Below are 12619 nucleotides of genomic sequence, written 5' to 3'. Positions count from 1 at the left end.
TGGAGACGCATTCTAATGCCAGGCGTGAACAGGCGTACTTAAAGCTGTCCACTTGTGACCGGATCACTGAGCACGCATCTTAATACCAGGTCTGAACGGGGCCAAAGATACTCAAATGTCGGATGCTCCCAGCAGCACCTGAACGCACCAACCCACAAGAGTCTTTAAAACAATCCCACGTAGATTCAGCTGGTTGATTATCGTATTGTACAGACATGAATGGAGACCAATTACAGCCTGGAAGTTAGGAACATGCATTCATTAAACTTAAAGAGTTCTTTAGAAACACTCTGCAGAAATGTGAAGTAGACAGAATGAGGTACGGGTAATGGGCATCCTCTCTCTACCGTTTCACACACCTGGAGTGCCCTGAAATATTGTGTGTACTGTCACTGCCAATTGTAAGGTGCCTGTTGCAGTTATACAGTGATTCCTTTGATATTTTCTATTGTTATGTTTCCATTGTATTCTATGGAGCTTTTGATACATTGTTTAATTTAAGGGAGTTTTTTTGTTCATCAATTGCTCCTGTTTGGTCTGGTTGTTGCAGCTATTCAAACATTTGATTGTGTTCTCTCTCTCTGTTTCCTCGCCGGTTACACTCGTGTGTTTTCGTTGTCGTTCTGAAGGGTCGAAGTTGGATTGTGAAACGCAGCTATGAAGATTTCCGTGTCCTGGACAAGCACCTGCACCTCTGCATCTACGACCGACGCTTCTCACAGCTGCCTGAGCTGCCTCGATTGGACAGTCTGACTGACCAGTCGGAGGTAAACGCTGAAAACACACACATCTAAACACACACACACACACACACACACACACACACACACTTAGTGTAACCCAAACTCCCTCTGCACTCTGTTATCAATCATAACAATCATCATCAGCCAGGTGCTAAACAATAAAACTGTATGACACATTCCTTCTTTGGGAAGATACGACAACAGACGATCGTCTTTACAAAATAAAAGCACCTGCCTTAACTAACAGGTTCTATTACCGGTGTTATCTTTTCAAAATAAAATCACCCTTATAACGTAATAGGATCAAATTGGCATTAATAAACACCTAGAAAATGAACAAACTTTATGCTCTCACTGAACCATCCAGTACTTAGTCAGCCCCTAAACTGAATGAATGGTAGCATTTGCTGCCCACATACTTTTAAAATACAAGATAACAAGGTATCTAGATGAAACCTGTTACTGTGCTCTGATATTCAATATGATCTACGTGGCTTTTGTCCTTGGGAAAGGTAATATTTAGCCAGCTATTCCCTCGTCAGCCCGCCTGTGAAATGCATCCTGAGCAAGACGAAACCTTTATGGTCCGATTGGGGCTCTAAAAGGAATGCAGAGGTTAGGTATCAAACCAAACTGGTAAAACCAGTTTATCACAGAGGGGCATTGTGTGTGTGGACGCTTTCAGAATAATAGCTTTTACAAAGCTGCCTGCGGTACTTCATCACACTTCCACCAGTAGTTGTGTTTTATAGGATTCATTGCTCCAACAAAATGTTCTCTGGATTTTTATTTGCCACCAGTTTTAATGTACAGCATGAGACTGACCACGAAGCCCCGATAGTGAACAGTGATGTAACTGCAGGTTTAGACAAGAACAGTTCAGCTATTAAAGCCTGAACTTCCCCATTCTTCTCTGTAAAGTTAAGTGTCATCATGAACTCAAATGTGCAGCAGGAACTATAAAACTAAATTCCCCTTGTAATGTGAAGTCATAGCTGCAAATGTCATTTCAAGTGGTTTACTACCATGCAGCACTCTTCAGCTGTGTGTAATTAGCTGCCTTTGTCACTCATGACACACACACTCTAACACAAGGAGCTGATGGCTTTAATGGTAATTATTAACACCCACTGGAACAGCTCCGTCTAGTATTCAGTGTGTTAGTAGTGAACGGCACCATCTGAAGTAAATGTGATGACTCTAACTGGCCTGTGTGTGTGTGTGTGTGTTTTCTGCCATGTTAGTCAGTCTCCCAGATGTTGTTGGCTTACCTCTCCCGGCTCTCGGCCATCGCTGACAACAAGATCAACTGTGGGCCCGCCCTCACGTGGATGGAGGTGAGACTGCACTGTCCTGTGTCTTTAAGGAGCACACCGAGGGGACGGATTCACTAAAAGGGTTGTGCGGCTTTTGCGGCAGCTAAACCTGCACAAATATAAGAAAAACAAACTATGTAATTCTGAAAGAACCAGCAGAGGGTGAAATGCATCCCTGAACTGCACTGCCAAGCAAATCGGTGCTCCTGCTCTTATTTGCACGTATTTAAATGACATTTGTTGAAATGAAGTGTAAGTCTTGTCTTGTGTGTGTATACTAGGTTGACAATAAGGGAAATCATCTGTTGGTTCATGAGGAGTCGTCGATCAACGTGCCAGCAATCGCTGCTGCCCACGTCATCAAGCGTTACATCGCCCAGGCCTCAGACGAGCTGTCTTTTGAGGTGACAACAACAACAGTTCTCACACACGCACTCACACACACTCGGTCACAATATCCATTAGAAATCCTCGCAAATATTTCAATTAGTGCTGTCAATCGATTCAAATATTTAGTTACAATTAAAAGCCTGAATACAGAGCCACGAGGAGGAGCAGAAGTCTAGTTTTCTCTCAGATCACTTGAATTAAAATATGCTGAAAGGTTATTATGGAATCTTTGCACAATGATGCCAAAAGCTTTCTGCCTCTTGAAGCTTTAACGACACAAAACAATGACAGATATTGTCCAGAAACCCTCACAGGTACTGCATTTAGCATAAAACAATATGCTCAAATCATAACATGGCAATCTGCAGCCCAACAGGCAACAACAGCTGTCAGTGTGTCAGTGTGCTGACTTGACTATGACTTGCCCCAAACTGCATGTGATTATCATAAAGTGTGCATGTCTGTAAAGGGGAGACTCGTGGGTACCCATAGAACCCATTTACATTCACATATCTGGAGGTCAGAGGTCAAGGGACCCCTATGGAAATGGACATGACAGTTTTTCCATCACCAAAATGTAGTGTAAGTCTGGAGCGTTATTTAACCTCCTTCATGACGAGCTAATATGACATGGTTGGTAAAAATGTATTCTTTAGGTTTTCTAGTTTCAGTATCTTCACTCTAGATTTAAAACTGAGCCGCTACAAACTAAAAATCCTTTAATGCCTTAAAGAAATTAGTGGCGTTAAAATGAATTTGCGTTATCATTGCGTTAACTTTGACAGCCCTAATTGCAATTGAAAGTTAATGCCTCGCTATATAATGCCTTCAATCACTGATGTCTTCTATCGACTAGACGTAAAGGGACAATAAGACACATCTTCCAACTTTCCTCCCTCTGCAGGTCGGGGACATCGTGTCTGTGATTGACATGCCCCCTAAAGAAGACACCACATGGTGGAGAGGCAAGCATGGCTTTCAGGTACGCAGCTCACTAAACACACATTTTCATCTTTCTCGAGGTTGTTCTTGAGGTATTTCAAGGACAAGGAGAGAATGTTGCTTTGTAAAGCAGATTTCAAATACTCTGAGTTTGTCGAGAGACAAAGGAAGATACGGATCCTCTTTCATGTGAAGCCTTTGAGCAGATTACAGGGTGTGTGTGTGTGACGGCGCCTGTAACGCTGGACTCATTCATATTCCTGCACAGTCTTCTTCAGTACGATCCTATAACACTCCTAATTCTCCCAGTTTCAGGTGATGAAAATATTACTTACGATAAATAAACACATATTGAAGTGTGCATATTAGCTCTACGTTTCTTATGTCAGCCTGGTTGTCTTTAAATTCAGAACCAGATTAGAATTAAATATTTTGATTACAACCAGGCTAAATGTTGTAGTAATGTTTACAACAGCAAAGTCACCATATAAACTCATTAATATCTCACTGGAAACAATCTAAAATGTTAATATAATAAATCATATTCCTGATCCTATGCAGGTAGAGAGGAGGAGTGCTTTGTCTCAGCCAGCAGATGAGTTTACAAGAATTTTAAGATACGTTGGCAAAAACACACACAATTAGAAATAAATAAAGAACATAAAATAATAAAATTTAATTAAAAAAAGAGGGGGTTCAAGTTGCTTACGTATTCAACATGAAATTTCATTGATGCGGTGTATCCAAAAATAATGACAATGATTGTAGGTCTGCAAGTTACATATGAGGAGATTTAAAGCTGAGATTGAGCGTAGTCCAGGAAGGACGCAACATTTTCTCTCAGATTTGTCGGCAGAGCCACGAAGCATAAACCTGAGTCTCTCTAGTTTTAAGTGCTGTATGACCGTGTTCATTTCGGCAGCTATTTTAGATTTAGTCTTAGACTTAAATCGAAAATGCTTATTAGTGTTAGTCACATTTTAGTAAATTTGATCCTTCATAGTTTTAGTCGCCGAAAAGTCATTCGATTTTAGTCAAAACGTTTCTCTCTTAATTTTAATTTTTTTTATAACTTTTTAATTGAATCTTAATCCTGATTTAGTCATCAGATTATATTAAACATTTCTGTAATTTTAGTCAAACTTATTTCACATATAATTGTCATTATCTGATGAAGAACAGGTCGAATGATTAAGAATTCAGCTTTGCAGTTAGTTTGTGCCCTCATTAATGATGCGGTTCAGTCGAAACCCACCGACCCGTTATGAGAGCCAATCCGCCCCCCCAACATGTGAAAATATACGTTACTCAACCACCTGAACGCGTCCCACAAACCCCCAACTTTATGTATTATGGTAGCACAACTGTCAGGACTGAGGTGTGAGACAAGAAGGACAGAGACGGACTGAATGCCGCCGCAGCGTCATAGTTTGTGTTAACACTGCTGTATAACATCTCTAAACCATAAAACACAACAGGGAGGTTCTGGGTTTTCCAGTTTAGGAGAACCAGCCTGAGCGCTAACAACAATACAAAGGTCACAATCTTATGATTAGCTCCTCTAAGAGAACTACCCTCTCCTGGGACACTGAATATTGCAATCAAAGAATCAGGTTCTATCACCTGCCCGAAAACCTCTGATAGAGTATGAAACACAGATTTACGATAGTTATATAATTTAGTACAGAGCTGGAACATGTGTGCCAGAGTAGCAGGGAGCCGTCTACACTGATCTGTTCAGTTCTATTTCAGATGAGTTGTCAGGTTGCTGGAGAACACGGCCCTCCTCGTCGGCTTGTTGTGTCAGACAGAGTGTGAATACAGGGATATTCAGACAGACAGGATGAGAACAATGATGTGTTAAAGCATGTAAACATGTTCTGTTAGAAACCCAAAATACATGTATGAACCTGGAGCAGGATATGTCCCCTTTAAGAGCAGCAGGTACACAGATACACTTAATATGAACCTCATGTGTGATGTCACAGTGCTTGTTCTGATAACAGAATCACATTATTAATGTGACAACCGCACCTCTGCATAGATGTGTGTGTGTGTGTCTCTCTCTCTCTCTCTCTCTCTCTCTCTCTCTCTCTCTCGCTCTCTCTCTCTCTCTCTCTCTCTCTCTCTCTCTCTCTCTCTCTCTCTCTCTCGCTCTCTCTCTCTCTCTCTCTCTCTCTCTCTCTCTCTCTCTCTCTCTCTCTGATTATACTTCCTCCCACCTCACCCTGCCTGTCTCACTCCCGAACTCTCTCCAGGTTGGCTTCTTTCCCAGCGAGTGTGTGGAGCTCATAAATGATAAAGTGCCGCAGTCCATGACCAACACGGTGCCAAAACCAGGTACTCCTCCTCCTCCTCCTCCTCCTCCTTCTTCTAAACCATTCACAGACAATGTGCTGGAAGCAAGTCATCACTGATGGCAGTTAATGTCTCACTGATATGGTGGTCAGGTCTGTGACGGTGGATGTGGCTCGGGGTGCGTGCGTGCGTGCGTGCGTGCGTGCGTGCGTGCGTGCGTGCGTGCGTGTGTTTTACACCTTGCTCACAAATATTATTCCTGGTCTGACAGACTTGTGCATGGAATTGATTCTGTATTAAAAGCAAGAGCTCATGTATTAGTTTATGCTGAGATCAGCTGTTCTAGCGGCGGAGCATCGTAAAACACTTCATTCAAACTTCACAGAAACAAAATAAAACTCACCAAAACCGTCGTCGTTAGTCTCTCCAACAATCACCAACTCTGGTTTGGTCAAAATAAACTCTTATATCACCGAATGTGACATGAAAATATGCCGCTCTACATGTTGTTTACCCCCCCGCTGTCTCTCTCTCTCCGCCAGCTGAGCGACTCTCCTTTTTCGGAGGCGGACCATTAAACCAGCTAAATAAAATAACAAACATCACCCGACTTCATCGCCTACTATTGTTTATATTTACCTCCTGCTTTATCACCACGGCCGTGCAGTTCAGAGGATGAGATCGGTGGATGCTGCGCGCAGAGACAGATTTCGGAGGAGATCCTTTCACAACTACTCACTGACTGCTAACGTTACTCGCGGTAAATAGCGGTCCACTTCTGTGTTTCGGTACGGTTGGCTTTCACACCTGAAGCGAACCGTGCCCGAGTACGGTACGGAGCGTTCACCCTAATCAAACAAACTGGACTTTGGGGTGAAGTGTACTCAGATCCGGGCCCGGGTCCCTGCTGTGAAAGCACCCCGAGTCAACGACAGTCAGCGTCCTGTTGCTCACGCTCGCACTCCCGACACACACGAGACTGAACGTGATTGGAAGGTCTCATATCTCAGGTTACAACCTGTTCACACATTGGCAATAAAAAATGATTTATACGTGTAAAAATGTACAAACAGTCCCTTTAAATTTATGAGCATCATACAGTGAAAGGAAACCCATAATTCTCCCACGTCATCCCTTGAAACAACCGGCTTATCGTGTTATATTGACTCGGCACTATTCAAATCCACTGCAAATACGTGTGCTAATCTATCGCTGTCCAGAGCAAACAGAGAAGCTCTTTGGCACGCTCCGGAGAGTGTCAAAGACAAATGTATAACATAAACCCTCCTGGGATGAAAGAGAACAGCTGCAATACAGACTTCAGATCAACTTTGCCTTCACTTCTTCACACATCGCAGCAACCCCCACAAAAAATAGCAGTTCACATCACGTTGCTATGACCGAGTCTTTTGATCAAACCTCTCGTACGAATCCACGTCCACGTCTTCCAAATCCAAAGACTGATCAAACCAGTATGACTCACTGTCACAACCACCCGGCTGGCTTTGGGATGGGCGAGTGGAGCCGGGGTTCCTAACCAGCATAACAGCCTCTGAGACTTCGGGGTCTGCTCTAAGTGATGACACAGCAAAGAAAAACCCCACAAGATCCACAGTTATGAGGGAAGGGATATCATTATAGGTGCAGGGTTTCGGGTGCTGTTGGACGCCCGTGTCGTCTGATGTGCCAATCAAGTTTCAAACCCAAGTTTTTTGAGCCTTTCTTTCAGACTGTGTGGCTGATCAGAAATGCATCTTGCGGTGTAGAGTTAACTGTTGCAGTGCACGCACAGCACACGACTTAATCTGCCTGCCCACTCCCCGGCTTCTGAGCAATGATTCAATGCTTGTTGCTGTTTTTTCTGTTTGTTTTTTGCACGTGTCCTAATCTGTCAATCATGCATTTCTTTCTTTATGGAGGCTATCCGCAGGTCAAGTATATTATTTAGATATTCTCAATACAGTTATCTTTGTGATTAGTTATGTTCTTTAGCAATCAGAAATCTGTTGTAATAATCTACATTTCAAAGTCTCATAGTTGTTTTTCTATAACCTGCAGATGCCCTGTTGTCAGTAATGTTAACTTTAAATGAGCAGATCCTGGATCAACAGAACAAACAACTCACCGTATCGGTGTTTAAGCTGCCTGCTTGTTCTCATTCACTGCAACGCGTCATGAATGTTGTCGTTGGATGTGCAGTAGTATTATAGCATGTGTCTTGATTTGTTGCATCTGACTGTGACTCCTCTGCCTCAGCCTCCCCCTGCTCTGGCCTGCAGCCTGCTTCTTGGAGTCTCTTCCCTCCCTGTGCGTGTTGGTATACACACTTCATCCACCTGTCCACTCACTTCACCTTCACTCACTCACATACACACACACACACACACAAAAGACATTTACACATTTGCACTTGTACAGTATGACATATTGTTCATTTGAGTTTCAATTAAAGTTCCTTAAGACTTCAGTCTTAGTTGATTTGACGACACCTGTGGTTCCTATTGGTAACAGCTAGGGGCGGGAAACCAATTCACCTATGTATCATGTTTTTGTTTTTTTAAGATTTTGAAAGTGATAGTTTAATACCAGAATCAATATGTTTGCTTCATTTGAGTCGATGTGGAGGTAGAAGGAAGTTACCGCTTTTATTGTTGTAGTCTGAGTAACGTGACGTCATATCCGTTCCGTATCCGTCAACCAAAACAAACCGCAGCGAGCCAAAACGAGAAAGTATAAAACGTTGGAGAGTCCGCGTGGATACGACCTGCAGCACCCTCACATGTTAAATCCAGCGTGGTAAACACTACACATCCAGTAAAGTATGGAAACACTTTGGGTTTCACACATTGACAAGAAAAGCAGAGCTAGACATCACGGCTAAAGCTGCATGCTAACTCTGTCACGGACAGGAAACATTATCGTATAGCAGTAACGTGCGGTCGAGCCGGCCGTCGCTTTCATCTCCGTGGTCAAATGGGCCGACGCTACAACTGTAGAGCACCATATACTGACATTTATGTTAAATGCATTCAAACGGCCTCCGATGGAGCTGACCATGGATGTATAAAGAGAATGGAGCTGACGGGACAGCTAGAGACGACTTTGGAGAAGTTAGAGTAAGTAGACACGTGGTACTACGTCCGGTTTTCAAAATAAGGTGTTAACAAAGGGAACTGTATATACAAAATACATCTATGGAAATAAGATTGATTGGATTATATTCACCAGAAGTATAAAACATTACATGTCCCTTATAGATTAAAAAGAAAATACCACTAATATAAACACTGATACGGTGTCAACCATGAGGCTGATATCAGTCAGATCAGATTACAAACAGGAATGCTGGATTACATACTGCATCGTTTCCCTGGCGTAGGTAGACAGCAGGAGTGGCGGATCCTGCCACTAATAATGAACATACACTGAATGGCTATTGCTGAAAAAGTGCCAACCATAACTAGTATCAAAAGCGGGGTTTGATTTCATGGAAGTCTTAAGGATTACAACTTCATCATTAAAGAAGACTTGTTTTATTGATGAATACAAAGTTTCTTTAATTGAGTATACTTCATTACTGAACATTTTTCTTTTATCTGCACACTGTCTCACACGTATCATTTCTATGCAAAGTTTCTGACCTCACATTCCCAAAGTACACAGCTGCTCTGTTCTCTAACTTAACGTGCTTCTCTCCCTCTGCCGATTCTCTCATGTCTCCATCCATCCATCCATCTATCCATCCGTCTGTGGGTCCATCTGTCCATCGGCTGCATGCAGACTTGGAGATGGAGAGTGTAATACAGGACAGTGCATGGGTGGCCGACCCGCTAAACCACTACAGCCTAAGTTCAGGTAGACAAAAAAATCCTTTGGTGTGCTGCCCCGCCACCCCTTGACCAAAAACTAACTCCACAACCCGAGTGATGTATTTGCACTGTGTGACTCTGATATGACTACCTGTGACGGGATATAGCTCCACTCTTCACGCAGGAAACGTGTGAACGTTTTGGTGTTGAAGGCCCAGACACACCAACCCGACATCAAAGAACTAGCGGTGAAGAAGGCCGACCTTGGAGTCGCCTTTATCCCGGCTAAAAAGTTGCACTCGAACACGCCGCAAAGACTACAGCCGGCGGCCAACTACCACGTACGTTCTGCGACTGCGTGAGAGGAAATAACAGCAGGCGGCGGTAGTCTGTATCCGTCATTCAAAAAGGGAAACCAGAAGACCGAGGACGGCGGATATACAAGCCGTTGTTATGATGCATACATGAAACAGAGCGGCGTCTGGCGACCATTTTCACACCGCTCTCACTCACCGCTTAGCTTCATTTCAGATGTTCATGTCGCTGTGAAAATATATCCGTGTGTTGGAATGATGAGATGAAGATGAAAAATGAGAAGAGTCCACTTGACTTTACTCGTCAGCTTGCTTTCCTCACTTCCGTTTCTCTTCTCGTGCACTATTTCACTTTATCTGAGCAGCCAATCGGAGTGATTTCTCTCACCGACGTGCGCCTCTGCCGCCAATTCAACATGCCGAATCGGATGACAAACTCCGACACGGGCAGACTAGAGCTGACGGTGTGGGACACACCGCAAAAACTAGGCCGACAGACGCTCACCGACGACCCCGAACTGTTTGTCGGCTTGGTGTGTCAGGACCTTTACACTACAAGGAGGACCTAATAGATTGCCCTGTCTATGACCTTTAACCTACTTATACACATTATATCTGCACTCTGTTGGTGGACCAGTAAGACTTGGGCCACATCTGAGTATGTATGACGCAGTACTGTGGAAATAGGTCTTTGTATAATCTCATATAAGACGACGGCCATGTTTCCCTCTGCAGACTGTTCTTGTTGTATTTTGTTTCTATGTTTCAGGTTGTTATCATCATCATTTATATTATTATATGATTTGCATGGCTTCTGTCTGCAAAAGAAAACAAATACTGTATATAAAAGTTTTGGGATTAGATGTAGTGGTGCAAAAATGAAACCCCACTTTTCAAACGATCTTATCCCTCCAGCCGTCTGTTCTTTTTCTGTTTCACCCCCTCAAGGTGTATGCAAATGAGTTCAGGGGTGAGCCAGGTTACTACAGCGTTTGTGGAAGCCGCTGAATGTACCCTGTGTCTGGACGGGGGCCAGCTGTGTTTGTGTGTGTCTGTTTGGTCGGAGCTGAAAGGCCACGGCACCCCTGCCGTGGCGCTGGGTCTCGACCGGCCTTGATTTATTTAATCCTTTTACAATGAAGGGGGCCTGTAAAACCCATCCATTGAGCGTTAAGCTTTGTCCTGCAACAGTAAGAATCTCTGTCTCCCTCTCCATGGTGACTGAAAGAGCACATTCCTTCAGGGAGCCACACAGCATTGGAAAAATATGTTTGCTCTGCCTTGTTCCACTCTGCTCACCACTAACCTTTACTGTTTTTCAGTAAAACTATGGAAATTGCTAACATGCTGCGCTGCTCCAGATCAAATCGAGACAATAGGAGCTCGGAGTTAGTAGTACTTCGTTGGTTCATGTGCTTGTGTCGTGTCACAGTGGAATCTGAGGAGAGAGACTTCTCTCTGTACAGTAAAAAATAGACTCTTTTGTTGACATCAATATGAGAATAAAGAGTTGTGAGCTTTGGACAAAGAATGACAGTCAGCCTTCTTTCCTCCCCAGACAGCCCGATAGATCTAGCAGTTATTGACCCAGATGTAGAGCCCCCTCTGTTCCCCTTCTCATTGCAGGCCTTCGTCATGTCTGGGGACCAGTGATTTGGGCAGCTGTGAGCACACATGAGCCAAGACAGCTGGTTATGTGAATGAGAGAGGACGGGAAATGGGAGAGAAAATGTGTGAGACAGAGTGAGATTTGTCCTCCTGTTCCCGAGGATCTCGGATCATTTCCTGGAGCTCCGGTTCTGGGCTGTGAAAGTATGCGAGGTTCCTTGTGTAACGTGCTGCTCTGTAAGCTTCAATAGGAGGCTGTTGTTGTTGTAGACCGCTCCTTTGTTTGGGGGGAGGCTGCTTTTCATTACATACTAACAACTCCGGCTGTGTTGTAAACTCAGTGAGTGTGTAAAGCACAAAGATCATTTACACCTTTCCTCCCTTTAGTTGACTTTATCTGTTCAAAATGTACCTTTTCATTCACATATCTGGAGGTCAGAGGTCAAGGGACCCCTTTGAAAATGGACATGACAGTTTTTCCTTGCCAAAATTTAACGTAAGTTTGTAGCGTTATTTAACCTCCTTTGTGACAAGCTAGTATGACATAGTTGGTACCGATGGATTCATTCATTTACTAGTTTCATATGATGCCAGTATCCTCACTCTAGCTTTAAAACTGAGCCCGCTACAACCTACAATTGTGTCGTTGCAAAGCTTCAAAGCTTACAGATATTTAACCAGCAGATTTAGAGCCGTACTGATGTTTCAGACAGCGTGGCGTTCTGCTCTACATGCATACACACATACTGCTATATATATACACGTTGAACTTGCAGCTGCAAAATACACCTCCTCATTCTTTCCACATCCCAGGAGGAACATAGATTATTCAGATCCATGCAAAATAGCAGCTGCATGATACTTGATCTGACACAAAGCTCCCATCCTGTTATATGGTAGTTTGACATCACTACTTGCTGTCTAGGTGACTGGTGTTTTTCAGCACGTTGCTAATAGACTTCAGTCCTTAAGGCATACTCCACCTGCTGCTTTCTGTCTCTGACAACCAAACTGCCTCCCACAGTTCTACCAATGCCTCGCATGGAACAGTAAAACATGAATTAGAGGAGAGGAAACGCACTCTGATTCACTCTGTACTTTCAGAAGTTACCTTTTCACCTAGTTCCTGCTCTGCAAGTGATACTGTAGGACACTGCTGCTGTATTACATACACATGGAAGATGCATCGTGGTGGAAGA

The 12619-nt window shown here is 43.5% G+C and overlaps 1 protein-coding gene across 7 annotated transcripts in view; it reads left to right on the top strand.

Annotated features, from left to right (window-relative positions):
- arhgap32b (Rho GTPase activating protein 32b) overlaps window positions 1–12619 on the top strand; it is a 100174-nt gene that overhangs the window by 60612 nt on the left and 26943 nt on the right. For 5 of the 7 annotated variants that reach the window (XM_037749436.1, XM_037749440.1, XM_037749439.1 and 2 more), the window contains 7 exons: window positions 630–767; window positions 1988–2080; window positions 2341–2463; window positions 3354–3431; window positions 5650–5731; window positions 7946–7996; window positions 9470–9544. In XM_037749436.1, coding sequence (XP_037605364.1) covers window positions 630–767; window positions 1988–2080; window positions 2341–2463; window positions 3354–3431; window positions 5650–5731; window positions 7946–7996; window positions 9470–9544 — 640 coding nt within the window. The remainder of the gene's footprint in view (window positions 1–629; window positions 768–1987; window positions 2081–2340; window positions 2464–3353; window positions 3432–5649; window positions 5732–7945; window positions 7997–9469; window positions 9545–12619) is intronic. The other 2 variants (XM_037749437.1, XM_037749438.1) reach the window with 2 other exon arrangements.

Source organism: Sebastes umbrosus, chromosome 17, assembly GCF_015220745.1.
Source record: "Sebastes umbrosus isolate fSebUmb1 chromosome 17, fSebUmb1.pri, whole genome shotgun sequence".
NCBI classification, from domain to species: domain Eukaryota; kingdom Metazoa; phylum Chordata; class Actinopteri; order Perciformes; family Sebastidae; genus Sebastes; species Sebastes umbrosus.
Note: the sequence above shows the minus strand (reverse complement) of the source record. Positions and strands in the feature narration are given on the sequence as shown.